Below are 26,571 nucleotides of genomic sequence, written 5' to 3'. Positions count from 1 at the left end.
CTCTCACGCGGTTAGGGTAACCCATGCGGGGGGGGGGGGGGGAGAAAAAAATAAAAATAAAAAAAAAATAAAAAAAAAAAAATCACACCATACAAAATGTATACTGCATATTAATAAATAATCTTTATTTAGTAAAGTCTGCACATTGCGCTTTGATGTCACACCCAAATCATTTTTAAAAATGGATGTTTATTCTCTGTAAAATTTCATATTTAGAATTTCTGTACACATTTAAAGGTACAACTTTTATCACTACACTAAAGTGTCACCAAAGAGAAACAAAGTAGAAAAAAAAAAAAGAAAGAATAACCCCCAACAAAACCAAACATAAAACAAGATTCCTAAACTTTATCCCTACCATCACAGCTTGCAAAGCTTGATTATTGATTCCACTGTGCTTACCCCGATTTCCCCCAGAGAAGACCAACAAATAGCTAGGCTTGGTCAAAGAGAGCTACAGGTAAGAAGTGTCCAAGAAATGAGACGTGTGTTGGTGTGCAAAAGAGAAAAAGAGATGACAAAGAAGATACGAATCACATTTACTATAAAGGAGAAGTGACTGAACAAGACACAAAAGGTACTCCAAGAAATCTTTCTAACAATGTTGCAGCAGTGGTCGTGAGTGTTTTTCTTCCTCCCCCAGTAGGGAGATTTATTAGTGCAGTTAGTTGACACTAGTTGTAGCAAACCACTTTCCACAGACCGGCTTACTCCGCTCAGTGGCACGGCAGTAGTTTGTGAATTTCTCTTTCAGGAGCTGTCGGTACTGGTGGCGGTTATTGTAGAAAGACTGGTTTCTTTCTAGAAACGCCTGAATTTCATCCTGCGTGAGACAATTCTCTTCGTCGGAAGTCACTTCTGAATCATCCTGTTTTAAAAACACGGGCAGAATAGAGAACGTGAGAGCCAGAACAGAGACATAAGCTTCTGAATTTCTGTAGGCAGACTACAACTAAAGATGTTTTTTGTAACCAAAAGAGCTAATCAAGAGCTGAGAAACGTACAAAGCATTTTAACTGGGTGCTTGAAGATGTATCTCACCGTCATTTAAGAAGCAAGTAAGTGAACTTATTTTTCTCAGTTAATCATATCTGTCATAAATTTGCATGACATTGATAGTGAGCCACATACAAAGCTGTAATGCTGTGAATGTTATAATTACATGAGTGGTACTGTAAGTGTTCGATATACAAGTATAAGCCACTATTTTGAGGAAAAAGTATGTTCTGTAGATGCAACTTTTACATCCTGGTGACTTGTGGAAATTAAAGTTATGCATCTCTTGCAGGAGCTTAAAAATAAATGCCTGAATAACTATGTGGGGCTGCTGCAGACATAGTGGCCGAGTGATAAGATGTGCTTCAAGAAGGACTGTGTCCAGAAATATTGTATTAATTCTCATTTTAAAAACCTGATATGTAGCTTAATGCAGAAAACAAGCCAGCTTCCCAGCCAGTTTTAAGGTAGGTGTGCTGAGGTTTAACTGGGCCATGCTTGAATCCTTTATATTCATACTGATAATCATTTATTGTGCCAGTATTCCGTTTTAAACTTATGCAAATATACCTGAAATCAGTGTGAAATCACATCAATCACGTGTGACGATTTTGTCAGGCAGCAATAAATCCAGATACAAGCTCGCTGGCTGAAGCTCACCTGAAATACAGGCTGCCTATAATCTTTGTAGGAATATAAAGTGTCTAGGCTCATCTTCTTGACAGTCTCCTCACTCACAACACTCATAATAAAGCTGCAGTTCATGTTAGTGTTGCAAACTTTGCATCTGCACCTAGGAGATCATTCATCAGAGGCTCTAGATCATAGGTGTCAAACTCTGGCCCGTGGGCCAAATTTGGCCCATAGCCTACTTACATTTGGCCCGTAGCCTACTTACATTTGGCCCGCGAAACCATACCAAATTACTATTAGAGCTGGCGTACTGGTATTATACAGCTAATATATATATATATATTGTTTAGTATTAAGCTTTGCTTGTTCCATATTCAGTTTTTCAGCAAAACATGTTTGAGTCCATAAGAAAAGATTCATTCTTATATCTGGAGGAATAAATATATTTCAATAAATATTAACGTTAGCCCGCGACTTTGTTCCAGTTTTGAATTTTGGCCCACTGTGTATTTGAGTTTGACACCCCTTCTCTAGATGTAGATTGGAGTGAGTAGAGAGCAGCAGCAGTCAGAGTTTGTGCACTGGGTGAGAGAGATTGTGCTGCTCTGAGCAACTGTAGCATAGCAGTTATGTATAATTTATTCACACCATACTATCTGACTGTACGTTTTTACCATCCAGTCTCCAAAGCTCAAAAAGGTATTGGGGACGTTCCTGGGTAGTAGTTATTACATCTCTACAGTTAACATATTTCTCACTTACCAGAAGTTCTACAAGACTTATATTTGCCATTGCAGGCCTCATGTGAAGGCTGAGGTTTTTCTGATGTATAGTCCACGGTAACCGTAGAGCAATACTGGCAAATGTATCGCCACATAAGGTGGAAAAGATTTCTTTGGTTCGACATGTGTGCGTTGAAGGCGGACTGTGGCCTGTTGTGTTCCCATCTGGCATGAAACCTTCACCCTTCTGAGCCTGTGAAAATGTGCATCATGTTAGTGGGTAAACAGTGCTAAAGATTTTGCATACAGCATATAAAAACAATAAAAACAAAACTGTGTACTTTCTCGCCTTACCTCATTGCTACAGAACCCCTTGCCCTTCCTTTTTTTCTTTTTACTCTTGCACTGTGCATTTTCCTCAGAGTGTGGCCAGCAATCAACACAGCTGTCCATTCCATCCTCCTCCTTGTCTTCAGCACAGTGATGAAGGTTTGGGTCATCTCCTTCAGAAGATAAAGAACCGTGAGGCAAAAATATGAACAATATCCTAAAAGGAATCTTTGTTCTTCTCAAAACAGACCTGCTTCATCGTGGTTGCAGATTCCCTCGGAGCAGGCGATGTCAGAGCCTTCTCGCGATCCCATTTCACTGCCTTCCATACTTGAGGAGTAGCCGCAGTCACTTCCATTGCTGTGTGCTGACAAATCTAGAAAAATGGATGAGAACATTTCTGTTTTCCAGCTTCAAGCTAAGACCCGTGTTACTTATGCAAAACCCTCCTTAAAAATACAGGACTGATGTCTGTGTACATTTGTTTTTTGTTTTACCTTGTTTGGTGTTGTCTGGGCAACGACAGGAAGTGCTCCTATTGGTGGCGACGGTCTCATCACAGCCGGCATCATCCTCCTCATCGTGGCTACCACAGACCTTGCAACTACTCTCCACAGACTCAAGAGAACCCTGGGAGTGAGGCAAAGAGAGATGTAGTTGCAGAACAACAAAGATAAATAAAAAAGGAAAGCCAGATTATTAGATCATGATTACCTCATCAAGATTCTTCTCCTTGTCCTCTCCCTCCTGTTCAGATGTATCAAATCCGCACTTGTTTTTGCGTCGATTTTTTCGCTTTTGCCTCTTTTTCTCCTGCTTCAGCTCTTTGGCTCTCTCCTCCTCAGACAGCTCCTCGACAAACTGCTCCAAACGGCTGATGCCCTGCATCTTCTCCACTGCCATCTATGCATGTAGTGAAAGGGACATTACCTTAGAGTTGCAACAGCCACAGTGTATTTATCATCTGATAAACACGTAGCCATATGTACCTCAAAACCTTTACGTAGTGCATCAATTCCCAAATGGAACAATATCTGCCAGGTCTGCTCCTCGGCTCGGAGTTTCTGCCAGATCCTGTGGAGCCGCTCATAGAGATGAATACCCAGACAGGTCAGGACTTCCTCTTGTGCAATGTCAATGGTTTTTGCATGTCTCTCTCTGCGTCTTAAGGAAAAAGTTAATAAATAACAATCAACTGAAATCAGAAATTATCAAAAGGTAGAAAATTACTCAAAATGAAAATTTGAGCCTGACTTACTCGTATCCTCCTGAGAACTCGGGCTCTGCCCTGCCGAGGAGATGAGCGATAAAGTCGGTTTCACAGCAGACGTGGATGTGCCGTTCATGGGGGCAACAGCACAGTCCCTCATACAGCGCAGCACAGTACCCCTTCTCTTTATTGCAGTCCACCTCCCCAACCAAGATGTTATATGCCCTCAGCACTTTATTTTTACAGTCTGTGCAAAACCTGAGGACAAAAAAAAAAAAAAAAAAAAAAAAAAAAAAAATTAAAAAAGGAACACACCATTAGTTTCCTTTTAACTAAAAAAAAGAACATTTTACAAATAAAAGTTAAGATAGGTAAAGATTACCTGTGTTTACGCAAGTATGTCTCCAGCGTCTCAAGAAGACAGGCACTGTCAATCAGTACCACCTCATCTCTGCACTCCTGAGACATCAGCTCCCACACATCCATCCAGCTTCCCCTGTAACATACAATTATTACACCGATGTCATTCCAGTGAACAGTTATCAGCTTCTAAACCTGCAGAAACTGATTTTTTGGAAACAGTGGAGATAAAGTCTATCCAATACTGACATGTCATTTTAAATAACACGTTATAACACTTTGGATATTTACACAGACAGCAGACACAGACGTGTTATCATTATCATCATTAGGAGTCATATCTGAGGCCAGTTATTTTACCTCTCTTTAGTGAGCTTTGTAAAAGGGAAATCTCTAGCTCTTTAGCTTCTAAATGCTCTTCTATGTTGATTTCTATTGCCAGTATACATATTATGAAAAATGCTATACTGCTGTGAATATCAAGCAGAGGGGCTTACAGACTGACATGCTAATACCTTGAGTCACACAACAGCATTATTATCAGCTTTAGAGGGATTGGCATAAGTTAGCCTGTTTTGTTTTCAACAACTTACTGACCAAACGCAACGACCACCTTCAAGCTCTTCAATGCCAACACAACACAACTGAATGAAAGATATGGGTGTAACCAGGAGTTTCAAACACTTTGATCAACAAGACTGGGTGTAAATGTCTTAAATGCATGACTGTTGTAGAGCATGGCTTACAGGCATATTTTTTTCCTAGCAGAGCACAACTGACACAACACTGAATATTTGTCTACCACAAATATATCAATAATGCCACTCGTTTGTTTATATACTTACTTTTTCTTCTTCGAAAGAACATGTTAGTTTTATTTAGAAAAAGCGTCATGCAGCATGTCCAGAATAGCAGCTCTGACTCTGTTTCACTACTTGCAGCACAAGTAGCACAGTAACATGAAGTGTTGCTAACTAGTTTGCTGGTAAAGAAAACTGAACTCATCAGTTTCCTTTTTCAGCAGAGCCACAACATATGCAATGTATATACACTTATACTGTCACGTAGGGCTGCTCGATTATGGCAAAAATGATAATCACGATTATTTTCACTGAAATTGAGATCTCGATTATTTGACGATATTTATTTAACCCTTTAAGACCTACCATAGAACCAAGTCCGCCAGAGCTTATATTATATTTTTACATGCTGTAGTGCCATTTTTGGGAGCATTTCAAGTTGCTATACATCAATACAACTGTTATAGCCCATATTTTAATAATATGTATGCATTAAGTCAGTAATTAGTAATTAATTAAATTAGTAATTACATTAATTGCAAAAAAGTGCAATAAACTACAAAAAAAATTGAAAATCGTTTTTTTTTTTTAACATATATTTCTATTTGGGGAAATTTAAGAGGCTTATTCCTCAAAACTTTAAATACAAAAAAAGTTGCAAAAAATAGTTTACAATAACAGGAAATTTATTTTGAGTGTCTTCATAGTTTTATTTTGGAGATGCAGCAATTTTTATATACTGCAGGAAAAACAAAAAACAATCCTATGATGCAAATTTGCAAAGAAAACAGCTTGTGCATCAAAATAAACTATTTCCAGCAGTGCAATTCGAGTTCTAAGCATCCCAGAAACTATTCAGAAAAGTCAAACATGACTTATAAAAACACCAGTATAGGCTTTTAAGGCCTACAAGTAAAAAACTACATTTTCCGCGAAAAATGACGTCACTTCCGGTGTCTGTCAGGAAATGGCGGACATGCGATAGTTGTGTTGACGTCTTTTTCAATGTGGGAAGTGTTACGAACAGCTGATCGGATTGGCAAAGCGTGTTTCTGGAATATTATGTTTTTGTTCCTGCAAGCGCTTTTTATGCAATTTTTGCAAAGCTTTATGTGGAAGGAAACCGTGGCCGAGGACAAGCTGATGGCATAAGATGTAAGTACAACTCCTCCAGTTTCATATGCAAAACAAATTATTGCGCTAGCTTACATGGTTCCGGTTCTACAGGGATTTAAAGGGTTAACAATAACAATGTATTGAATAATGACTTGAAAAAATAATATAAAATAGTGTGCAAATACTGATAACAGTGCAAATGTTTGCAATATAAGAAATAAATGAAAAATGTAAACATCTATGTTTAGTGACCTTTGCAGTGTTGCTCTGTGGTGCAGCTACGACACTGTAGCAAAGTTTACACACTATGTCTACTTGATCCACGTCTGACTCCGCCAACCCATAATGTTTCCACACCACTGAAGTTTTTTTTTTTTACCTCTCTTTTCAACCAACGGCAGTCACTCTCCTCTCCAAATAATTTCTGCTTAGCTTTCCGAGCTTTCCTCGGGTCTTCTTAATTGTTGTGATGCTGTTCGAAATGCAGAGAGGTGCGCTCGATTTGCCACACGGAGCAGCGCGAGAGTAAAGCACGAGGGAGGGGCTAATAATCGGCTCAGTCATTTTTAATGATAGTTGAAAGCCCAGATCGTAATCGTGATTAAAATTCGATTAATTGAGCAGCCCTACTGTCACGCAAAGGTTTAGGGTTACTAATGAAACCTGAAGCACTACAATCAGCCGATTTCAGTTAGTGTGTCAGAGGAGGAAAACAGCAACAGCGCCTCACCTCATTGCTACAGAACCCTCTCATTTTACTCTTGCACTGTGCAACTCCAACACTGATCACAATAAACAGCGTGAAGACCTCAACAAACATGTACAAACATTTGACCCACAGCATTCAATTAATTCGCATGAGTGTTGCTGCTTGGTGGTTACTCTCAAAACGGAGCCAAAGAGAACCCAATGAGAATCAATAGGAGAATTGATAAGAAAGAAATCAATAACGGATATCGATAATGGAATCGGAATTGCTAAATTCTTATCAAATCCCATTCCTAATGTGTACACAGGCCATTTTCAACAAGTTTACCTGAATACCTGATCATGTAAACACAGATGAAAACCGTGTTTTGTCTTCTGTCACAATTCTCATTTTGTGAAAAACAACATCTGAAAGAACATGTTAATGAGCACAGAGATAAAAGTAGGAGCATTACTCACCCCAGAGGCTTCGGCTTGTGTGTGTCTAAGGAGTGTAACTGGCAGCGTTTGTTCTTTTTACTTTTCGGAATAGCGTCAATCACGTCATTCAATTTTGCCCTGTTAAAAAAAAAAAAAAAATTGAATAAAATAAAAAAATGTAAAAATTATAACGACTTTAAATAAAGCATTAGTGTAAGTACACTACTATCATCTCTGACACTAAACTGGAAAAGTGGCAGTAGCTACTGTCACTGCTTGTTAGAAACCTGAAAGCCTTGCGTGTACATATAAGAGTTAAAAATTTATATTGATTAGCACTCTGACCTGTAATAAAGCACTGTATTTTTCTCTCCAGCTTACCCATGGACGTAGAAGAGCGTGTAGAGTTTCTTCACATCTGCCAAACATGTCTTGGTGACAGAGAGCATGCCTGTGGGTTTCACAGTGAGGGGCTCCAGGGCTGGGTTTCCCGATTCCACTAGATGTGAGAAGAGACGCTCCACACTTCGTCTGCAGCCCACGCATGGAACCAGCTGAGCTAGTGCACTGTACACCTCTCTTGATGCCACCATCAGAGCAATATTCAAGTCCTGCTGGTTCAACTTGGAGTGATACTGTGAGCCAAAGAATCACCACTGTTAGCAAATAACAGAGGGCAAGCTACCTCTTTTAAGCTAAGCTTGTGTAGGTAATAGGATTTTTTTTTTTTTTAATTTTAGAAGAAAGGAGTAGAACAAAACTCACCTCAGAAAACTGTTTCAAGTGTGAAGTGTTTATTTCGTGACTATCAACATCCATTACACTGTCAGAAAACTCCATTACCATCTGATGAGAGACACGAGGTAACTGTAAGGCTTAACTGTATTCCTGTGTTACATTTTAATGTATATCAAATGAGCATAATCACAGGCATAACTGTCTCTTTGCTTTGACACTTTAACGGTACAGCAGTCACATGCTAGCTTCATTAACATTTCTTTCTTTTTTTCTTTACTGTAGCTATACCAAAAGACAAAACAAACAGCTTTCTCACCGTGAGTGTTTCATCGATATACAGGGGGATCTGTCTTGCCAGAAATGGGTATTCCTCTTCCCCCTCCCTGCAGATTGCTACTAGGCGTGCCATGACTTCCAGTTCTACCTGCAGATTACACACAGCAAACCCCCTGATCAATTTGAACACAGGCTACAACGAGCTAATGCTAATCTGGTGCAGGTTACTACCGGCCAACAACACGATCAAGCGATCTGACAAATCACCAGGTGCAAAGGGTGCTAATTATCAGCCATTTGCTGAATTTAACTACATGTGTAATGGTGCAAATGCAGATATAGAAACTTGGATACAGATTTGTACCGACCCTAGATTTATCCTGCTAAGTTAGCAAAACAACCTGGTAAACGAGAGCTTCAACAGATGACGAAAGCTGAATTGCGTTTAATGTCGTTATATTCATTTGCATAAGTTTGGACCAAAATAATTCCAGTCATTAAGACGTGCTTATTAGCGCTGGCATTTTTATCGCTGAGCAGGATAAACCAGTAACCGGCGAGTAGCAAGTTATCATTAGCATGTTGGCTAATTTCATTTCCCAAAGCGCTTTTACAAAGTGAGGAAGCCAGTCGGCGTATTCAGGACGCGATGTTCTCCTCATAACGGAGTGTATGACAGCTTAACACATACTTTATATGTTACAGTGTTGCTTTAGTTTCCCTATGCCCTGTCGATGCGAGTAAACTTGGTTAACTTATCCGTTTGCTGATCGTCAGCGTCGCGAATTCTACAAAGCTAACATTAGCAAGCTTGAATACGGCTAATATAAAGTTCAGCTGGGTGACTGGCTACTTAGCGTCCGACACTTTCGTCCTTTTTTTTTTTTTTTTTTTTACCAACACTTACACGATTGATTTTTATTATCTTGGCAGATAAAGGCGCACGACTACAACTAACTATTGATTTTACTTACCCTCTCCTGAAAGACTCCTTAAAGAAATACACAACTGCGACAGTGAGAGAAGCTGCTACGGCGGCGGAATCTTCATTACTGATTTCACCTTTGCCCTGCTCACGTAGGCGCTGACGTCTTAAAGCGTGCGGCCTACAGAGGGCGCTATGTTGGCAGGAAAAAGTCGATTCACGTTCACATTGTAAGTGTAGATTGAAACAAATCATAATCTTAGTGTATCATAGAGTATAGTATATCATATTATAGTTCGTGGCAATTCAGACATAAAACTAAACTTAAATAAATTCATTCATTGTAATTTACTGGATTCTTTAGAATAAACTGTTTCATGTTTCTAGAGCCGATGATAATGCTCATACGTTTGTGAGGATGGTGGTGGGAATAGACTGATGATAATGCACAAAGTGCATAATTTTAAAATGATTAAACAAAGCGTAGATTTTATTGTCATATTTCGTTGTATAAACTAGAATAACCACTGAGATTTGAGTAGAACATTACTGTGAGAAAAAGAAACAGGTGCTTAATAGCTGCATGTTACATTGAGGGTTAGGCTATAATTTTAGCTCATTTTAACAGTCAGATTTGACAGTGAAACAATTGTGATGGAGTTGAGCTTTATTCAAGGGGCCAAATAAAAATATTTAATGAAACAATTGGGAAATGCAAGCATTTTTCTTCACAATCCCCTTCTTGTAGGGTCTGAGAAAATAACTGGTCAAATCAATATAGTGACAAATTATTAGTTTAATAATTTATCAGGAGTCCTTTGGAAGTTGCAAATTATGGACATAATTCAAAGATGTTTGCCATGCCCTTACTGTCTGCATGTGCATCTTTATTTTACAGATTGTGATCAATGTCATATTCCAAGCCTTCATGACACTTTTTTTCTTCCCATCATTCTACTACATTTTGATCTTAGTTTTATGTGTCTAAACAATGCAATTTCTTCATTTAATTGTCCATTATTTTCTATTTAACCCTTCTATTTTGTGCCTGATCAATAGTTTGCATCTTGTGTTGAAGTCCATTTTCTCTCATTAAGTATTTTCTTTATGATAGACTTGGATAATGATGATGAGTGGTTTCATGGCTGGATGTTGTACAGGGTTTCATCTTTTTCATGGAAATGATACTGCGATCATTCACCATTTTGTCTGCTGCTGATATCCTGTTCCTTGAACTTAAAGAAGAAAGTCTGCACCTGAAGTCATGCTGTGGTACTACTTTTAGCTGCTCCTGTATTTCCAATATGTAGGGGTGATAACAGCAGGTAGCTCCGCATATTTGGTTTGACATATTTTTATGCCAGAGGCCCTTCCTGAAACAACCCTCAAAGGATTTTTTTGTCCAATCCCAGGACTGAACTGGAAATTTTTTACTTGTTAAGCGAGTGTTTAAATCATTATTTTACTGTGGTATTCAACTAAAATAAATTTTTTTAACCTGAATGCGTAATATGTATGGGCATAACTGTAACAAAGTCCTTCTTCATCTTCAGTTTAATGTCACTCACTGTGAGTGGAATGCAGAAACTAGCAGCAACAGATTACATGTTTAGAAAAATGCATACAAATGCAAAATAACTGAGCCTCACTGAATATCGTAGTTCATGTCCTCATTTATTCACCCATATACATATAAAAAGATATTTGCATAAAATATTCTGCACAAGATTATTTTCAGCATGTAATCTTTTAAATGTCAGTTGTCTGGACTTTCAACGTCTGTCACTCCAGCAGTAACAGACATTTAAACAACCTTTAAAATAACACAAATCCTTTTCAGTGCACAGAATTACCAGAATTTGACTGTAATTCCATAGAAATGTAATACATATATCACAAAACAATTTATGAACATGTACAGCAGCAAAATACACAGTGAAAAAAAAGTGCTACAATTAATCGTGTCCACAACTGAGTTGGTCAATCCTGTCATGACATTGGCAAGCAAGAAAAACAGCAGCTGATTCCTGCTGACAGCTTGAATGAGGCACAGTCTTCCTATTTCACCGCTCTTTTTGTCACCATCGTAGTGCTTTTTGTACAAATTCCATGACGAAGGTACAAAGTGACAGCCGGATGCTCTTTTAGAGAACAACAGAATGATATCAACTAAACCGAGGCAGGACAGGAAAAACAAGGACTGTGCGACACTCCAGAGGTAGAAAGGGAAATTGGCCAAGCGGCGAGAGACTGGTTCCACAAGCGTCTGACATGCGTGCAAAGCAGCATACAGGGCGAAACTTCCCAACAAGAGGCTAACAAGTGTTCTGAGCCACTCTCTAACATTGGCTCGTGGCTGCATCAAATAAAGTCCAATTTGAACTCCTGAAAGGTAGATGGCCACATAGCCAAATATAGAGAACAGGCCCTCTTTGTTAGCGTGCAGAAAGTCCTTTTCTCTGTCACTATTGTGGATGATAAAAGCTTTGAGCCCTGAAGTCTCCAGAGTGAACTGATAAAATCCGCTGATCAGAAGGGCAAAGATCCACAGCAGACTGGTTGGTAAAACAACTAAAAGCACAGAGGCCATAACTCTGACGATGGCTAGTGTGAAGAAGAAATTCCAGTGGACGCCGTATTCTGTCACGTGCTCGTGGTAGCTGGTCATTTTGACACTCACTAGCCTCCCCATGCCAAGAGCAACCAGGGGCCAGACAGACAGGAGCTGCTTTGCAACATGACTCATTTTGGACCCTGAGATGTTCCTCCTCCGTGCTTCAGGGCACACCAGGGCATTTGCGAAGATAAACGCTCCAACTCCAAAGTCCATAACCCCTGTGCCATAGGTCTCCGTTTTAGCATATCGTCTTGGGAAGACACTGAAGTCTACGGCCAGAATGCTGATGGCTGTTTTCACATTTACAAACACCCTGAAGAGAGTCACAAAGGGAACCTGATTGAATTCAACGTGACTCTGCAGAAAGGCGCTGACAGTGTTCTTCAGGCACCCACAGCAGATGTAGCAGAACACACAAGCAGAAAAAAAGGTCAGGCTCACGGCGACCTGGTGGAGAACGCTGCTCAGAACAGTGCACGACAGGACGAGGGGTACAATGAGAGCACAGAAGTCTAGAAGCAGGTGAGAAAACAGAGGGTGTGGTAGTGGCAGGTTCCCTTTGGCTTGATAGTAAAGTATCAAAAAGAGCCCTCTGTTGACAACACACACTGGGGAGAGGAACGAGCCCAGGGCCACCTCCTCCAGGCTGGTCCCATTGAGATTGCTGACAAATGCCTCCTTCAGTTCCCTCTGAGCCATGGCCTGCACACATTTAAATTCATTATTTTAGACGCTGAAAGAAAATTACTGGTAAAATCATTGAATACGCAACACAGACAGTGGAAGATTAAACCATCATGTGTTGATTTTGCTGGGACAAGGATAGACTTTCTGAATAAAAGCTTTACAGGCGAAAATACAGGCGACATACAGGCGAAGCAGCCTTTATTAGTAGACACTGACTTCTAACGAAGTACTGGGAAAAACAATGTACCTAGATCATCAGCTGGATATGAATTTCAATTTGAACTTGCAAACATAATTTCACCAGTGCTTACTCAGTGCAGGATAGGAATTCATTTCTCTCGCCTGCTCTACGTCCTTTACACGCTACAAAGATTATTTACAGTTTATAAGAACTTACCCAAGGTTTGTCTGTTGCGGACTGGAAATAGTTTACAGATATACCGGTTTTACAGCATTTCCAATTACAACTGCTGAAAGCCAGGAGACTAACCCAACCATGATGTCTGCACCTACAGAGAATGCCTTCGCTCATTTCCGTATTGGTTCTCTTGACGCATTCAGGGGAACTCGGATTTCTGTCAACTTCCAATGATAACGGCGCAAATATTTTTTGTGCATGTTGAATTAAACGACTGAAAAAAGGTATTTACTTACTATTTGTAAGATTTTAGATTTCACCACCAAAGAGGCTTAGCATCATCGAAATCAAATAAGTAATTTATTGGGCCCTTAATGTGGAAGCATATTGGAGGACGTAACAAGAAAACTATTATAACAATTATAACATCGAATTAGCTGGTCATTAAAAAGTTAATCTTGCTAGGTCATAAATGTCCCAGTTTTAGGGAAACATGTCCCTCATAGAAATCCCAGCCGGTGCTGGATCACAGGTACATCTGGGTCCGTGAATCAACAGGAAGAGGGCGGGAATAAATGCGTGGTTTGGGAGTTCGGGAGCAAGGCGGTCAGACAGACAAGCGGGACAGCAGGCTAGCCGAAGGTTGTCCTTAAGGAATTTTTTTTTACAGTAATGGAAATAAGTTTTAGGTCTGAGAATTAGAATAAAAGACCAACTTAATCAGTACAAAGCAACGCTTTTTGTCAAAGTAGTGTTTCGGCTTACTTTTAAGAGAGATACGAGGGCAGCGGTCAATCAATGAGCTCGGTGGACGACCGACGTGACGTTAGAGAAGGATATAGAAATGGAGGAGCAACGGTGAGTTGGAGCATGAGTATGACCTGTCCACAGTTTTTCTGTTTACGAGATCTGCCTTTTTGGTTTGTAAATTAAATAAATAAATAAATAAATAATATGATTAAAAGTAACTTGACTAGGAGAACATTAACGAGGCTGTACCTGTCCTCAATTTTTGATTGGTTGGATCTAATTTGGACTCTCTTTGGAGTATTTTATTAATACACAAATACCTGAGACTCAATAACATTTCCGTTATGCGGCGTTTATGATGATGATGATGATGAAGATGAAAATAGTGCATGCAGTGTAAGAAATAAACGAAGCTACACTTATAGAAGAATAGCTGGGCATTTTTTTGTTGACATTAATAACGCAAAAGTATGGTAGCACCAGGGAACGTGACTCGAGATGGTCAAATAGACGTGTTTTGGGCCATTTTTGAACGTGTTTAAGTATATTTCAGAGTGCGATGCCCTGGGCCGGTCAGTGGCTCGTTGTTTGTACACTATGCTTTACATGGAGGTAGTTGATAGGTTGCAAGTATGTAATGTATATAAACATCATTCGCTAAATTGGCATATTATTGAATGGCGTTTGGCATGAGCGCGACAGCCAAGGTCTGGAGGTTCTCACAGGTAATGGAAAACTAGAAAAATCACTTTGTCTTCCTATATGTTATGTTTGTAATTATATTTATAGGTTAACTAGCTGAATAAGACAAACATTGCTCTAACAGCGATTTCATGTAGGCTACCTGCTATGAGTCAATGTGCCTAGGGAATTAGTCGTCTAGTAATGGGCATTAAATTAATGCAATTATTTACGTGGTTTAAAAGTAGCCTTGCAGAATGATGGGATGTAGGCTACCTGCTGTTGGATTAAAGCTGTCTGTACACACCTCAGACTGTTGACAGCAGTCAGACAGCCTGCAGGCCCATGCCTTGAGTTAATGGCAAGATAAAGTGGAGACCTAGTTGTCTAGGTGATGTGATTGTATGATTAAATTGAATAATAATATATTTAATATCCCTAGCTTCCTTTAGTTCTTTAAAATTGAACCATATTCATAGATAAAATAAGTGTTTTCCCTTATTTTGTTTATTATCTTTCACTTTACTCCGTATGTGGTAATGACTAACCATTTTACATACCTTTGGCATTTACTTAACTTGAGATGTTAAGTAATATTTCAGCATAGTTCAAATGTATGCTTTCTCATGTTTCCCATGTCTCGTGTTTTGTCTCAGGTGAAGGGATTAATTCAGAAAGTCCATCCTCCTCAGCGGTCCCTTAATGATTCACTGGAGGGAGAAATTCAGGCCTTCCTCATTGATGAAGACCAACTTTACACTTACGATGACCTCACCAAAGTCAACCCAGTGACCCCAGCGACAGGTATCCATCTCTAATGTCTCTATCTTTTAAATCACTTGATAATGTAAATACAATGATGTAATAGGGCATGCTTGTGCCTGCTGGTTGACCTATTTAAATGATTTAACTAAACTTGAGTTTAGGCAGTGTTTTCCACTGTATGGCACCTTAATCTTGATCTGCAGTGCTGGCAGTGTATTATTTGTCCACATCAAGATAAAATCTGCATGGTTGATAAAATGTTAATGTGTGAATGACTGCTGATGCAGTGTTATACCTTTAGCCTTTTCATTACACCTTTACTTACGTTTTCATTCTTTTTATCTAAGTTTTGATATATAAGTGTAGTCATACTGATCTATTTTATAGATCATATGTCATTACATATGTCACTACATTACAGTACAGATTATTATTTTTAAAACATTGTGTAGGTGCATCTGTAAACATTTGTAACAATGCAAATTTTCCCACTTAATGTCTGATAATATTTCTTCTTTCCCTGACAGTGCTGAAATGCCTGCAGGTCAGGTACAGCATGAAGGTGTTTTACACCCATGCTGGCTGCACCTTGGTGGCTCTTAACCCCTTCCAGCCCATTCCAGACCTCTACTCTCTGGATGTGATGAAAGAGTATCATTATGCTCATCAGCCCCAGGTATTTCAAGCAGCTCCCATTTGTTTTTATTTTATTTGGCTAGCATATGTAGACATATATTTCTGTAGATTTGTGCTATAATGGGAGAAGATGAATCGTGGTGCCATCAGTGAGTGTTTCAAACCATCCAATGATGCAGACCTACTCAGTGAAACTCAAAAGTACTGCTTTTATTAACATCTGGGAGGTCTTTAAGCTATTGGGTGCTCTGCATGCAGTAAGTATGACCATCCATTTAATAAATCTGGACATTTTTGCCTGCAGGAGTTCAAGCCGCATATCTTTATTGTGGCAGAAGAAGCCTACAGGAATGTTCGGGGCCAGCTGGAGCCGGTGAACCAGTCCTTGGTGGTCAGTGGTGAGAGTGGTGCTGGAAAGGTAAACCAGACACATGCAGCATTAAGCTTAAAGTGCAAGCTAACTGAATAATGAACCAGAATGTCAGCTTACTTGTTACTTTTTGCAACGGTTTGTCCAAAACAGAAGCACTTTGCATGATTTGAATTGCAAATCATTAATAGACGATAGTTAACTGAAAATAGTACAATGACAAGCTGTCATATGTTAAAAATGGCAAATGTTATTGTTTTGTGCAAATGATATGCTCATTTGAATTTGATATCTGCAGCATGTTGGGACAAGGGCAATGACAATCTGGAAATGTGGTGTGATGCCAAAAAATATTGAATGGTAAATTAGATCAGCTGGTAACAGATTATTAACATAACTGGTATTTTAAAATATTGAAAGCACCCCAAAGAGACTAAGTCTTTCTGAAGAAAACTTTGAGTTCAGAATGATGTTTCTCATCATAAAATTGAGTGAAATCACTATGCAAGGGGCAACTATAAAAATCAGTGTCAAAGCCATCCTATTCAGGCCCTCGGGTATTAAAACCTGAATTAAAAACAGACACGGTTGTGTGGTGGAAATCACTGCATACACTTCTAAAATCCTTTAACAGTGAGCACTGTTCATTGTTGCTTCCACAAATACCAATTAAGATTGTACAGTGAAAAAACCTGTAATGTTATGTAAATAATATTGAGCAATGACACCACCTTGTTTAGCCTGAGCTTGTTTAAGAAGGACTGAGGTGAAATGGAAAACTGTCCAGTCAAATCTTACTGGAAAGAGACATTTGTTTTTATTTATATTTTACTTAGCTTAGCAAGTTTTTTGAAAACTGGGTTAAACAGTACCATAAAAAGTTGACTGCTCAAGTGGGAGTATGAGCCAGTTTACTGTATATGGACTAACCTGATTAGACACTAAGAGCCAGATTTAGTGGCAAAACCCTCTTTTGATGTTTTAAAAGCTGCTGTCGGGATTTACTAAAGAGGTGCAGTGTTAGTTTTGAGACTGAAAGGTGTAGACACAAGAACCTTTGCAGCTGGCCTTATTCCAAATGAGTGTAAGAGTTTCGTTTTCAGAGCACAAAATTCTGGGAGGAGAATATTTCAATGAATCACACATATGTGGTTTTTGGAATGAGGGGACAAAGATTATTGGAAAGAGTTTGTCATTAAGACAAAATAAAAAAATCCTTTATAGATCCCACAAGGGAAATGATTGTGTTACAGTGGCAGGATAAAGAAGAAAAACGGTACAGTCTACAATAAATAAACAACATAGTAAAGGTGAAAGAGCCACAGGCGCATAGTGAGGGCCTTATACTGTGAGAGGGCAAATCATTTTTATATACACAACAACAAAAACAAAATAAAAATGTGTTTAAGTTGGAGAAGAATAAAAAGTGCGACTGAAATTGTTCAATAGAGTAGTGCAAATAGCATTCATAAATATGTACACTTTAAATCTAAGAAACTGCTGCAACAATGTGTGATGCAGAAATATGTGTGTGTAGTCTCATGCCTGACCGATGTGTTCACCTGTCATGGAAGGAAAAGAAAGAAGAGTTATGGCACAGTTTCACAGGAAACGGCAGAAATGACATGCTGAAGCATTCTGTATGGCAGCGAGGTTGAATTGGTCTGAGGGAAAAGGAAGTCTGCTGCCTCAGTAGTGTGTGATTAATTGTCCGTGATGCCGATTAGTTTGTTCTCTTATCCCTCACTGACTCAAACACCTTCAGATTCTGCCCAACAATGCTTCCAGCCTTGTGAATCAGTTTGTTGATCCTGCTGGCCTCTCTGGGACTGATCCTATCCTGCTAGCAGACAATGGCACTTGCTACCACAGACTGGTAGAAGTCTGTCCTATAACTGTGTAACACATATTTCTGCTATAGAGTAATCCAGATATTTTAATGTGGCAGAGTGAAGTTTTACTGAACTGAGCTTACTTTAGAGCAGGGGTGGGGGAACTCCAGGTCTCAGGGGCCGGTGTCCTGCAGGTTTTAGATGTGTCCTTGATCCAACATAGCTGATTTAAATAGCTAAATTACCTCCTCAACATGTCTTGAAGTTCTCCAGAGGCCTGGCAACTAATCATTTGATTCAGGTTTGTTGACCCAGGGTGATATCTAAAACCTGAAGGACACCAGCCCTTTAGGCCTGGAGTTCCCCACCCACAGCCTCACACAGCCTGGAGAATAGAAAAATTTTGTCAAAGTAACATCATCAATAACCGAGTGGCAGCTTAGCATATTGTTAGGTCACCCACAGAACTTTTCACTCCCATCAGCACATTTTTTGCTACTGCAACATGACACAGTTTTTACCCTGTTTATTAGATCTGGCTCTTAGTAATCTGACATCTGTCTGTTTTTATTAATGCCCCCAAAATATTGCTCCTTTTTTACTGCAGTTCATCATACATGCTATAGTCTAGACAACCCAAATTCACCATCCCACAGAAAGTTGTATGCCGGTATCTGCAGTAGTTTGACTGGCATAAACATCTCATGCATTCTTTCCTATCACAGATTTTTATTACTATTGTTTTAAAATTATTTTTAGATTCTCTTTCCACCATGCCCAAAGTTGCTTTTTTGTCACATTTTAATATATGCTTAAAAAAACTCTGCTTGTCTCTTAATGATTTGTTTCTTTGTAGACGTGGACATCTCGCTGCTTGATGAAGTACTATGCCACAGTGGCGTCCGTCTCGGTGGTGAAGAGTCAGGACACAGTGGAGAGGATCGAGAGGAGAGTGCTGGACTCCAACCCTGTAATGGAAGCTTTTGGTAAGAGAAACAGAGGTGTTTCTGTTAATGTGAAAACTGATTCCCATAAACGGTCGCTCATCATCATCAGCATATGTTTCGTTTAGGCAATGCCTGCACGCTCCGGAACAACAACAGCAGTCGTTTCGGAAAATACATTCAGCTACAGCTGGACAGGTATTTACAAACATTACTTGAGGTGGCATCGTCTGCATAGTGTTCTCTCTTACTTTCCCACATTTGCGGTCAATGTGTCGTTTTTATTTAAAGGTGTCAACTCTTAGTTGGGGCGTCTGTACAGACATATTTACTGGAGAAGACCAGGGTGGCCTGCCAACCAGCTAATGAAAGAAACTTCCACATCTTTTACCAGGCGAGTGAACAGACCTGCGCTACAGCTCAGAGATATTTTACTCCAGATATGTAGTAATTCTTTTCAGTATTAACATACACGAACAGCTGAACAGTGAGCGATTTAATGTTTCAGATGATGAAAGGGGCCACAGATGAGCAGCGGAAAGAGTGGAAGATGTCACATGACCAAAGTTTTGTTTGGCTGCCAAATTCCGAGAAAACAATTGAAGGTTGGTGTCCCTTTTTTATGTGTATTAAGCAACATGTCTACACTCATTTTTAAATTTTCTTTCATTTTTAGACCCAGGTCATTTTTGTTTTTTTGGTAACAGCTATATAATATAAAAATATAATTTTTTTTTATTTTTTTATAGAGGATTGTTTCCATGAGACAGTGGAAGCAATGGTTCATCTGGGCATCAATGCAGAAAGGCAAGGAGAAATATTTAGGGTAAGAAAGGATATCCTCTACTCTGCATTCTTTGCATTCACACTGTTGATTGGATTGGTGGGCAGATGTACTGGACATTTTAAAATGTTATTTAAAGTGCAGTCTATAATGTAGCTCTCAATGAAGGCCACAGACCAAAATGCATTATTCAAGTAACAAGTGCTGTTAGATCTTCTACCTCAGGGTAAAAGTTGTTGACAAGTATTATGTGATGCATTTTTAATAAACACTTCCTTACTACTACTTGCATTATAGTGGGCTCTAAGTGCTTCTCAGAGGGTGGTCTGGGGTTTGCACCCCTTAGCCACGTCAGTCATATAATCTTGCTGTACTATAATTAAGAAGTGCTTGTCTACAGATGGAGATTCTAAAGCAAAATCTGAGTTTCTAATACTTCCTATCAGGTTAACCTTTGGACCATTAGAAAGTTTTTAAGCCAGTCCACTGAGTCAGTCTGGCTAAATCTGCTGTAGGACATTGGGCGTGGGGTCTTGTGGGTGGTGAGTGGGGATAGCATGTTATCTCAGCTCTTTAACTTTCAGTGGTTTATGTGCAGTGTTTTTTTTTTTTTTCTTCCCTCTCTCTGTTGTTGTAACACATTACAGATATTAGCAGGAATTCTCCAGTTGGGAAATGTCAGCTTCTCCTCTTCAGCAGATGAATCACAACCTTGTCACCTTGATGCAAAATCTAAAGGTACTGGATATTGTTTTGCTTTGACATTTGTTATAAAACATTTCCAGATAATGAATGATTAGGTATATATGGTAGTTACATTTCCATGTTTTTTGTTGGATTGAGTAATAAGTTCCATGACATCACCACACCTGTCTCCTGCCTTTAGACTTCTTGCAGAGGGCTGCTGAGCTGCTGTGTGTTCCTGCTGAGGAGCTTCAAACATGTTTAAGAGTAAGAACTCTGAAGGCGGGGAAGCAAAGCGTGCTCAAGCCGTGCTCTCAGGCAGAGTGCAGTGTGAGGAGAGACTGTCTAGCCAAAGTCATTTACGCCCAGTAAGAATCTCTATTTGACCATCAACAACTTCTCAGAGTGCAAAAAAACTGTTGCTAGAATGGATGATGTGGGAACATGTTTGTGGAAACTCTGCTGTCGTCAAAGAGTTAAATGTTAAACCGTCATGCCGTTTTCTGTTTACAGTAAACATGAATATTGTCTGTTTACAATCATTATAGCATCTCCATGCTTGAAAATAAGTGTGTGACTTTTCCCACCAGGTTATTTGAATGGCTGGTTACATTCATCAACAACAGCATATGTGCTGATAAATCAACGTGGTGCAACTTCATAGGTAAAAGCATTACTTTCTCAGATAGTGCTGAACATGAATTTCCAGCTCTATAGCCAAGCTCACAGAACTCCTCTGTAATCTTCAGGAGTCCTAGATGTGTACGGCTTTGAATGTTTTCAGACCAATAACCTGGAGCAGCTGTGCATCAACTACGCCAATGAGAAACTCCAGCAGCACTTTGTGGCTCATTATCTCAGAGCTCAGCAGGTAGTTATGTTTCTCTGAAGGTAATCTGTTCAGATTTCTCAGTGGGCTGCTATTTTGAGTGCTCAAGCAGATTTCAGATTTAATCTGTCAACAAACTAAAGTGATTTCAACATCTCCTTTATTAGGCTATGGGATAATAAGATGTTTAAATGTATCTCAAGAAAAGTTTCAGAACTGCTATATTAGACATGAACAGCAGCTAGATCATCAGATTGTTTTTCCTGCAGCATTAATGTCAGTATTTCATTTTACTATTAAATTTGTATGTTCTACATAGATTTTTATCACCATCATCTGATAATGCCTTTCACTACAGTAGGTGGCACTCATACGGAGCATTTGCTAAGGGTCAAACCAGCTAATGCAAAGAAAGCCTGGCTATGTTGAACTTCTTTTGCAGTGTACTCCTCTGACCTTGGGCTTCAGGGGGTTCTTCACTTTTCACAAAAGCTCTAGCGATTGAAAAAAGATTAAAATGTCTTGTATGTGAATTTTCTTTCTTTTTTTTTAATCACTACTTTTTCCAGGAGGAGTATGTGTCAGAGGGTTTGCAGTGGTCTTTTGTCAAATACCAAGACAATCAAAGTTGCCTCGATCTTTTAGAGGGAAGCCCCATCAGTGTGTTCTCTCTTCTTAATGAGGTATGCTGGCCATTAAGAAACAAACAGAAGGAAATATCGTACAGACTCAAAAAAAAGCAGAAAAAAACAAAATTCCAACATTTTACCAAGCTGGGTTTAATTTTACACCATTTCTTCTCTTGTCTACTTTTACTACTAGGACATTTAAGAATAAATGTGCCAGATAAGAAAAGTGAATACAACTTACTACCATCAGAAAACCACCTTTGTGGACATTTCATGACCAGAGGTCTTTTATACCTAGTAGCTTACCTGAATAATTCCAGGTGATATGTATGATAGACGTGTCACTTGCACATAGCTGTCTGATTTTTGGCGATGTTACTGGGGCACTTTCTTGTTAATATCTTTGATGTCTGTAAATGTGAGGCACCACAAAACACAAATAGAATTTCCTAAATAAATAAACAAATAAATTACTTTTTTTTTTTTTTTTTTTTTTTTTAAAAACAGAATGTAAAAAGCCACCAAAATCAGGCCTTCAATCATTAGCTTGATTTTGCATTCTAAATAACCTTTCGGTTGGTCTTCACTGAAAGGCAGTATGGGGGTAAAATCAAAAGAAGTGCGACTCGTTTTGATAATCACCTAAACTCCTGAAAACAATTTTTCTGAATCCTAAAAACACAAGAAATCAGTCTGCATAGTTGTGTAAGGAAGTGTTAACATGTGCAAATTTATGTTACCATGTTTTGTTTTGTGTTTTTACATATTGTAGGAGAGTCGTCTAAATCGAGCCTCGGATGCAAAAACGTTCCGAGTTCGTCTGGAGAAGGAGCTGTGTGACAATGCTAACATCAGCTGGGACAAGTTCAGCAAGGTGCCGCACTTCACTGTGACCCACTACGCCGGCAAAGTTGGCTATCAGATAGAAGGCATGGCGGAGAAAAACAAGGTGAGAAAAGCTTTCAACTGTGTCAGAAATAAGCTGAATATGTATTCCTTTACTGCACTTCTGCTTAGATACTGATTTTCATTTATTTATGTATTTATTTTAAGGACCCAGTGCCACCAGAGCTAATTAGCCTGCTTCAAAAGTCCAACAACCAGCTTCTTCACCAGATCTTCAAAGACAATGAAACTGAGAGTCAGATTAAAAAGGGGCCTGGTAAAACCACTGTGGTCTCCAAGTTCAAGGTAGGATCCAGCTCTAGCCTTCATAATCAGGGCAATATAAGCTAGTCACAACCTCTTTTATAGTTTGGAGGCTTTAGTGCTGGCACTGGTAATTGCTAATATCTCATTGTAGAACTCACTGGAGACCCTGATGAAAATCCTCCACTTCACAACTCCTCACTACACTCGCTGCATCAAGCCAAACCCTGAGTGCAAGCCACTGACTTTCAAAAAGGAGGAGGTAGACAGTCTACTCCCATGTTTAATAATCTGTGTTTTAACACCACAAAGACAACACTGACATGTTTGAACAAAAGGCAAAGGTTTCACTTGATCCTTGCTGTTTGTTTTCAGGTTATCATTCAGCTAGAGGCCTGCGGGATTGTGGAGACCATCCATATTAGTGCTGCTGGATTTCCAATAAGGTGAAACTTTATTGGAATATCAGCCTAATGTACCATTTAATTTCTGCTGGATTTTGGTTGACGTCTTGTCTTTTGGTGCACAGGATTCCTTTCCAAAGCTTTCTGCAACGTTACGCACTGATCGCTAAACACATAAAGTTGGGGGGTCACAGTGTTGGTGAGTACAGCTTGTGGTTGAATCCATTTCTGGTCAGTTTCGTGTTTGGGGAAAATAGTGATTTTATCTCCTCTCTTTAGGTCTGCTGGTTTATTCTGCTTTTCCTTCAGTAGCCCTCTTAGTAAACATGATCCTCAGTACTCTACTCTCCTTGGGAACTTTTTTAACTTGGTGCATTAAAAACAAAATAACAAACAAAATTTGCAGCCTTTCCAGGTAAATGCATGCATGACTGTTGGAGCTTGCCTTGCATGTTCCTGCATTTTTTTTTTCTCAGTTATCTCACTGCTGTGTTCAGCTTTTTTTTTTTTTTATTTATTTTTTTAAAGTTAGTAAAGTATAAGGATGATGGTCAAAAATGGTTTGGGAAATCTCCCAATTTTTTGTCCAGTGTGAACATGGAGTTGACGTTAGATGTATTTTAGTGATCTAGAATATTAATTGTACTTGTTTTAGTGACATTCTTTTACAGCCCACATCATAAATATTGTGATAAAATGTAAAGTGTGTAATTATGTAAATGTGCACAGTGTTTTCTTTTTATTTCTGCATGCTGTGTGAGACTGCAAGGATTTATTAAGGTCAAAAGAACCACCTGTGGATGACATAACACCTGATCTAGACATTAATGTTCCTTAGATCTTACTGGGTCGCGTTAATAGCTGGATTTTGACAGACTGATCCGAAGGTGGATCAGAGTGTTTAAAGAAATGCTTTCGAACCCAGGAGCCTCCTGCTGTGAGGCAGCAGTACTAACCGCTAAGCAATGTGCTTCCAGTAAGCAAGCAGGCTCGCCTTAGTGATTCATCAGTTGGACAAATGCCTAAACAGACTTACAGAGCTGCTGTCATGTCTGTAACTTCTTAGCACGTGCATGCACAACCTGAATGCTGCAACATGCTGTGTATTATTATAAAAGTTCATATCTCCTCTGTGTTCCTCTCCGTGTGCATGTTAAAAGATTAAAAAATTGGTGTTGAATTCACAGCACAGCGGCTATGGAAGCTGTGCTGTTGATTCAGATGTGTTTGCTCCCTTGCTGTTCTTCACCCGTTACACTTTTTAACCTCACACGCTGTTACTGTGTGATAAACCTCAGTCTCACAGTCTGAGTGCTGCACAACTGTGAACATTACTATATCTTTAGTGGATCACTTAATCTAACTTGTGCTTGCCTTCAGTGTTAGATTTGGAAGCTGACACTTGTCCTCAGCGACATGTGGAGAAGATCCTCAGTGTGGCGTTGAAACACCGCTGTCTGAGTGAAGAGCACAGTACATTGGTGCATTGTGGGAGGACTAAAGTTTTTCTCACACAAGTGATGGTCAGTCATTTAAAATCTGTGTGTTTCATTACAAACAAACAAGTTTATTTATTTTTAGAATTCCTTCAGCTTCTTATTTTTTTTTTGTTGCATTTTGTTTGTTTGCTATGCAGTCTAGTTAGTGGTATAAATGTTCCAGTTTTCTTTTTCTTTTTGAGCACACTGACCTGTCTGACTCGTCTCACAGCTAGATTTACTGGAAGATCAGAGGAAGAAGATCCTGTCTCACTGCGCCTTTACCATTCAGTGCTGTTGGCTACGGTACCAGCGGGGCAGACGGCACACCCACCGCCAGTCTGCTACTTTGATCCAAGCAGGTAAACTCATAATGCGCCTGTGAAGTAATGCAAATTGTGGCCCTGTTCCCACAGGTTCTCTGCAGGCTTTGACCTGACGGCCGGGCCCACGGTGACCAGCTGCCGGTGTCTGCACACTCTGTATTCAGGCTGTTTATCCCTTTAACGACAGAGCCTATCACAAATAACTACTTCAGCTGTTCAATACACATGTTCTATTATTACTGGTGCTTTATTTATTTATTTATTTATTTATGGTTCTTGTTCTGCAAGAGAAACAAACCTTTAGAATAAGTAACTTGTTTTAAACTGCCTGCAGCGGTGCGGTCTTGGCTAGTCAGGAATCGTGTCCGGAGATGGAACAGAGCAGCTGGAGTCATCCAGAGCACCTGGAGGAAGTGGAGGGTGAGATTATATTTGAACGCTTATCCTCATGTGTTAAGTTTTACTGCTTTTTTCATTGTGTTAATCTGTAAATAACTTTGCTTTTATTATTATTTTTTACATCTTCTTGCAGTTACTCTTGAAATCCTTGGCTGAAGCAGAACTTGATGACGCAAAGGACCTGGTGGAGGAGGATACACCCGCACTGACTCCTGTCGTTAGGGAACGGGGCTCAGTACAGCTCTCCACCATCCCGGAGCCCGTCACGGTGCAAGGGTGGCCCATGGGCCTGGCTCTAGCCTCTGCACCGTCCATGACTGTGTCTTTAACAGCCACAGGCTTCCAGAAGATGATGTCTGTCATCGCCTCCCTCAACTTGCCATCCAGGAGGGGAGAGTACCAGGTGAAGACCAACCAGTACACGGAGGAACTCGCCTCCATAAGGGCTCAGCCCAAGGTGAGGACACAAACACCTTCCAGAAACGTTTTCATTTTGTTCATCTGATGGTCTTCTCTTTCTCGTTTCCTGCACAGGGATCCGTAAAGCTGCACTGTCAGCGATCTCCGCTTCTCTACGCTGACAGGCAGCCGGACCTGAAGAGCGACGTGACGGGGTTCAATGAGATCCTGCTAGAGAAAACTCTGTAACCGCTCCCTCAGTGCAAAACGCTTCTTGCAGTGAAGCAGCTGCTTCTCCATAATCTGACATGAAACATGAAAACATGGTATTATTTCATGCTGCCACTGTGTATGTAGGTTAAAACACTAATTGCCATGTTTGTTTGTTTTTTGTTTTCTTTTTTTAAACGAAGGTCGAAACTGATCTTACCCTGTCTTACAGGGATGAAGGGAATTATAAAACCTGCATCCTTGCATAATTATTATTTATCAGAAGCGTTTATGTAAGCTGGTGCAGTGCTAAAAAACACCTCCAGTTGCCTTACGGCCCCAGAGATGACAAAATATATATAAATATATCACCTAAAATTCCAAATCTGAGTCAGGAGAGTGGATA

At 39.6% G+C, this 26,571-nt stretch overlaps 3 protein-coding genes across 4 annotated transcripts; 1 reads left to right on the top strand and 2 right to left on the bottom strand.

The window, feature by feature from the left end:
* Window positions 1–101: 101 nt before the first annotated feature.
* ggnbp2 (gametogenetin binding protein 2) lies at window positions 102–9,412 on the bottom strand. Its single transcript, XM_040014645.1, has 14 exons — window positions 9,284–9,412; window positions 8,350–8,457; window positions 8,061–8,141; window positions 7,677–7,930; window positions 7,335–7,433; window positions 4,274–4,387; window positions 3,940–4,149; window positions 3,671–3,845; window positions 3,396–3,584; window positions 3,179–3,311; window positions 2,932–3,057; window positions 2,706–2,854; window positions 2,392–2,604; window positions 102–868 (listed from the first exon to the last, which is right to left on the bottom strand). The coding sequence occupies exons 2-14, from the start codon at window positions 8,440–8,442 to the stop codon at window positions 665–667; spliced, it is 2,040 nt and encodes a 679-aa protein (XP_039870579.1). The 5' UTR covers window positions 8,443–8,457; window positions 9,284–9,412; the 3' UTR covers window positions 102–664.
* A 1,477-nt stretch (window positions 9,413–10,889) lies between these two features.
* On the bottom strand, window positions 10,890–13,087 carry pigw (phosphatidylinositol glycan anchor biosynthesis, class W). The gene is made up of 2 exons (XM_040014646.1): window positions 12,936–13,087; window positions 10,890–12,553 (listed from the first exon to the last, which is right to left on the bottom strand). The coding sequence occupies exons 1-2, from the start codon at window positions 13,068–13,070 to the stop codon at window positions 11,084–11,086; spliced, it is 1,605 nt and encodes a 534-aa protein (XP_039870580.1). The 5' UTR covers window positions 13,071–13,087; the 3' UTR covers window positions 10,890–11,083.
* A 322-nt stretch (window positions 13,088–13,409) lies between these two features.
* LOC120723283 (unconventional myosin-XIX) lies at window positions 13,410–26,475 on the top strand. Of its 2 annotated transcripts, XM_040014643.1 has the most exons (24): window positions 13,412–13,754; window positions 14,984–15,131; window positions 15,620–15,768; window positions 16,033–16,146; window positions 18,787–18,916; window positions 19,003–19,072; window positions 19,166–19,268; window positions 19,383–19,479; window positions 19,624–19,700; window positions 20,306–20,396; window positions 20,545–20,710; window positions 20,933–21,006; window positions 21,092–21,213; window positions 21,741–21,854; window positions 22,573–22,749; window positions 22,854–22,991; window positions 23,104–23,211; window positions 23,325–23,395; window positions 23,479–23,552; window positions 24,734–24,876; window positions 25,064–25,193; window positions 25,492–25,577; window positions 25,690–26,013; window positions 26,091–26,475. In XM_040014643.1, exons 1-24 carry the CDS (start codon window positions 13,695–13,697, stop codon window positions 26,202–26,204), a joined length of 2,880 nt encoding a protein of 959 aa, XP_039870577.1. In that variant the 5' UTR covers window positions 13,412–13,694; the 3' UTR covers window positions 26,205–26,475. The 2 variants fall into 2 exon arrangements, with proteins under 2 accessions (XP_039870578.1, XP_039870577.1); XM_040014644.1 differs by lacking the exons at window positions 25,064–25,193; window positions 25,492–25,577; window positions 25,690–26,013; window positions 26,091–26,475 and adding an exon at window positions 23,633–23,768 and having other exon boundaries at window positions 13,410–13,754; window positions 24,734–24,862.
* The last annotated feature ends 96 nt before the right edge of the window (window positions 26,476–26,571 follow it).

Source organism: Simochromis diagramma, unplaced genomic scaffold (genome assembly GCF_900408965.1).
Source record: "Simochromis diagramma unplaced genomic scaffold, fSimDia1.1 OVJJ01000676.1, whole genome shotgun sequence".
NCBI lineage: Eukaryota > Metazoa > Chordata > Actinopteri > Cichliformes > Cichlidae > Simochromis > Simochromis diagramma.
This window is presented reverse-complemented; position numbering and strand designations above follow the sequence as displayed.

Coding starts and splice junctions, on each gene's coding strand:
- ggnbp2 (XM_040014645.1), bottom strand. CDS start 8,442: ATGGCACGCCTAGTAGCAATCTGCAGGGAGGGGGAAGAGGAATACCCA. Junction 8,142..8,349: donor ATATCGATGAAACACTCACG/GTGAGAAAGCTG, acceptor GTCTCTCATCAG/ATGGTAATGGAGTTTTCTGA. Junction 3,846..3,939: donor GAGTTCTCAGGAGGATACGA/GTAAGTCAGGCT, acceptor TTTTTCCTTAAG/ACGCAGAGAGAGACATGCAA.
- pigw (XM_040014646.1), bottom strand. CDS start 13,070: ATGAGCGAAGGCATTCTCTGTAGGTGCAGACATCATGGTTGGGTTAGT. Junction 12,554..12,935: donor CCGCAACAGACAAACCTTGG/GTAAGTTCTTAT, acceptor AAATGTGTGCAG/GCCATGGCTCAGAGGGAACT.
- LOC120723283 (XM_040014643.1), top strand. CDS start 13,695: ATGAGCTCGGTGGACGACCGACGTGACGTTAGAGAAGGATATAGAAAT. Junction 20,397..20,544: donor CCTTGATGCAAAATCTAAAG/GTACTGGATATT, acceptor TCCTGCCTTTAG/ACTTCTTGCAGAGGGCTGCT. Junction 22,992..23,103: donor CTGTGGTCTCCAAGTTCAAG/GTAGGATCCAGC, acceptor ATCTCATTGTAG/AACTCACTGGAGACCCTGAT.